Below are 2,612 nucleotides of genomic sequence, written 5' to 3'. Positions count from 1 at the left end.
ATTTTTTTCAAATTTTTTTGGCAAATTTCTCATGCATGCATCTAGCCACAAATTTCAAGGCACACACAACACATACAATTCCAAACATTCAAGCATACAAAAACCAATCTTCAAATTTTGCAAACCAATTCAAGTTCAAAACCATACAACCGTACAAAAATTCAAGTGTCAAATCCATACAAATACAATCCAGCCTATACAAAATCAACCCAGGAAAGCTAGAACTCGCTACCATGCAGGGTCAATCTGAGTCATCATCAACAGTGACATCAACCACAGGCGCCTTGTCCCTGTTCCGCCTCCTGAGGCGCTCCAAATCCCGATCCAGCTCCGTCCCAGGGGTACTAGGATCCTGCTCCGAAATACGAAGTGTGCCAGTGGAGGGATGAACTCCCTGCTGAGGAGAGGAATACTGATACGGCGGAGGCATCGGCATATACTGGTAGGACCCAAACATCTGAGCCTGGCGCATCCTCTCCATCTCTGCATAGTAAGCCCAGGAATCTGCACCCCAAGGCTGAGGACCACTTCCTCCGAAATAGTAACCATAGGAAGAAACAAAGGGTCGTGAACTGCCTGCACCTCCAAACGAATGCCTGGTGGGATCAACATGTACAAAAGGGGAAGCTCCCCGCTCAGCATCAGAATGCCTCTGATGAGAACCAGCACCGGACCCCTGTCCCTGAATCAAGCTCGGCCCCTCCTGCCTCAAGGACGTCTCCGCCTGGAGTTCTCTGTCAACGGATCCTCTACGGTCTCGATGGCGCTCCTATACAAAATACAATTTCAAGAATCAACATCCAAGTTCAAATTTCCAGAATACAAATTTCAAGATCAAGAAAGGCACCTCTCTGTCCCGGCCAGAAAGCTTCCGGGTTAGCTTGGCACAATGCCTCTTCCAAGAATCAAGCAAGAGCATCCAGCGACGCACTCTCGCCCGAGGCCCCTGCATACAAAATCCAAGATCAATTTCCCAATACAAGATTACAAACAGTTTCAAGAAAATGCAACAGTACTCACAGCGGCATAGTGCTCAGGTACAACATCATATGATTTCCGGTGCGGAGGAGAAGCAAAAGGGAGGTCTCCACCACCTCTTCCCCGTCCGAGTTCTCATAGCAGAGGATCCTATCAGCATGGGGAATGTCCTCAGGATCAACCTCTTCCTCCTATATACAATCATACAATCATACAATCATACAATCCTCCAATCAATACAAGAATACAAGAATACAAGATACAAGGTTCAAAAGCTCACCGGCAGTACGAAGCGTACTGGTGGAGCTAGCCTCCTCAGGAAGTCGTCATAGCTACCCTTCCTGTTTACAAAATTCCTCCAAGAGCGGAAAAAAGCATCGCCCCTAGCCTCCATGTAGAGCCGGGCCAGTTCTTCATCCAACGCCAGCATCGACCCCGGTGGGTCCTTGGGGATAAGTCTCTCCCCCGAATTGTGCTGAGGGGACACTCGCTGCCCTAGGTACCACATATGGCGGTACACCCCTGGAAGAAAAACCCGCCGCCGAGACAGGAAATGGGCACGAGCAGCCGAGGCAGGTATAAGCGCGTTGGCAAAAGGACGCCATACCACCTGCAAAACAGACAACTCAGGCAACAATACAAATACAATACAAATACAAGGAGGGCACAACAGTACAAGAATATTACCTCGTCAGCAGGAAGGACTCTCCAAGCTTTGCGAGAGGCCGCCAGAGGCACACTCCTGCGCACCGCTCCTATCCAAGAGGCAGCATACGGGTAAGCCGCATCTCTAATACGATCTGGCGCCAAAGTCGAAAAGTGCTCATATATCCAAATCTTTCAAGTAGCAAGCAAAACATCAGTCAAGTTCAAATACAAGCATACAAGTACAAAGTACAAGGTACAAGGAGTCTTAAATACCTCCAACACACTCCACAGAGTAGCCATGCTCGGGTCACTCCCCAACACAGTCCGGGAAGCCCGCTTCCTCTCATACAAGAGGTGGCTATATGTCAAGCCACCCCAGTTATAGCTCGAAAGAACTCTCAAGTCCCTCATAACGGACAAAAACCTGATGTGCACCCAATCGTTCCTACTCGGGACCATCACTCTGTTCACCAAGGCTATGAGAAAGAGCCTAACCCTCTGCTCCGCGGATACACCCACACCGCAGATAGCCTCCACGATCACCGTCACAGAAGCATGGGCATCGTCATCTGAAAAGTCAACAACAGGACCAAACAAGTCCCTAGCTGCGGCAGAGCGCCACGTCAGCTCCGAATCAAAGGTCACATTCCTCTCAGAAAAAGGAAGACCTGTAATCATGGCAAACTCAAATGGGGTAATGGTGATCTCCCCCCATGCCATGTGGAAGGTGTTGGTGGTATCCCACCACCGCTCCAACAAAGCCCACAGTCGGGGCTTGATCCCCGTTCTCCTCGAAGTACCTCCCATGGTACGCCAGAAGTCGCTAGGCCCATTAGCGACCAAATCTCCATGGCCTCCTCATCAGCACGAAGGGCTTTAAAAGCCCTCTGAACCTCCACCAAGGACTAGAAAGTACGAAACGGCTTTCCATCGGCGTACAAGTGAACGAGTTAACTCCGAACCTGTACAAATACAAAATACAAATT

General features: G+C 49.5%; 1 protein-coding gene across 1 annotated transcript; it reads right to left on the bottom strand.

Moving 5' to 3' along the window:
* Positions 1-241: 241 nt before the first annotated feature.
* Positions 242-1,161, bottom strand: LOC130471449 (uncharacterized). Its single transcript, XM_056841577.1, has 3 exons — positions 1,021-1,161; positions 848-946; positions 242-769 (listed from the first exon to the last, which is right to left on the bottom strand). The coding sequence occupies exons 2-3, from the start codon at positions 917-919 to the stop codon at positions 242-244; spliced, it is 600 nt and encodes a 199-aa protein (XP_056697555.1). The 5' UTR covers positions 920-946; positions 1,021-1,161.
* Between the last annotated feature and the right edge of the window lie 1,451 nt (positions 1,162-2,612).

Source organism: Spinacia oleracea, chromosome 4 (genome assembly GCF_020520425.1).
Source record: "Spinacia oleracea cultivar Varoflay chromosome 4, BTI_SOV_V1, whole genome shotgun sequence".
NCBI lineage: Eukaryota > Viridiplantae > Streptophyta > Magnoliopsida > Caryophyllales > Amaranthaceae > Spinacia > Spinacia oleracea.
Note: the sequence above shows the minus strand (reverse complement) of the source record. Positions and strands in the feature narration are given on the sequence as shown.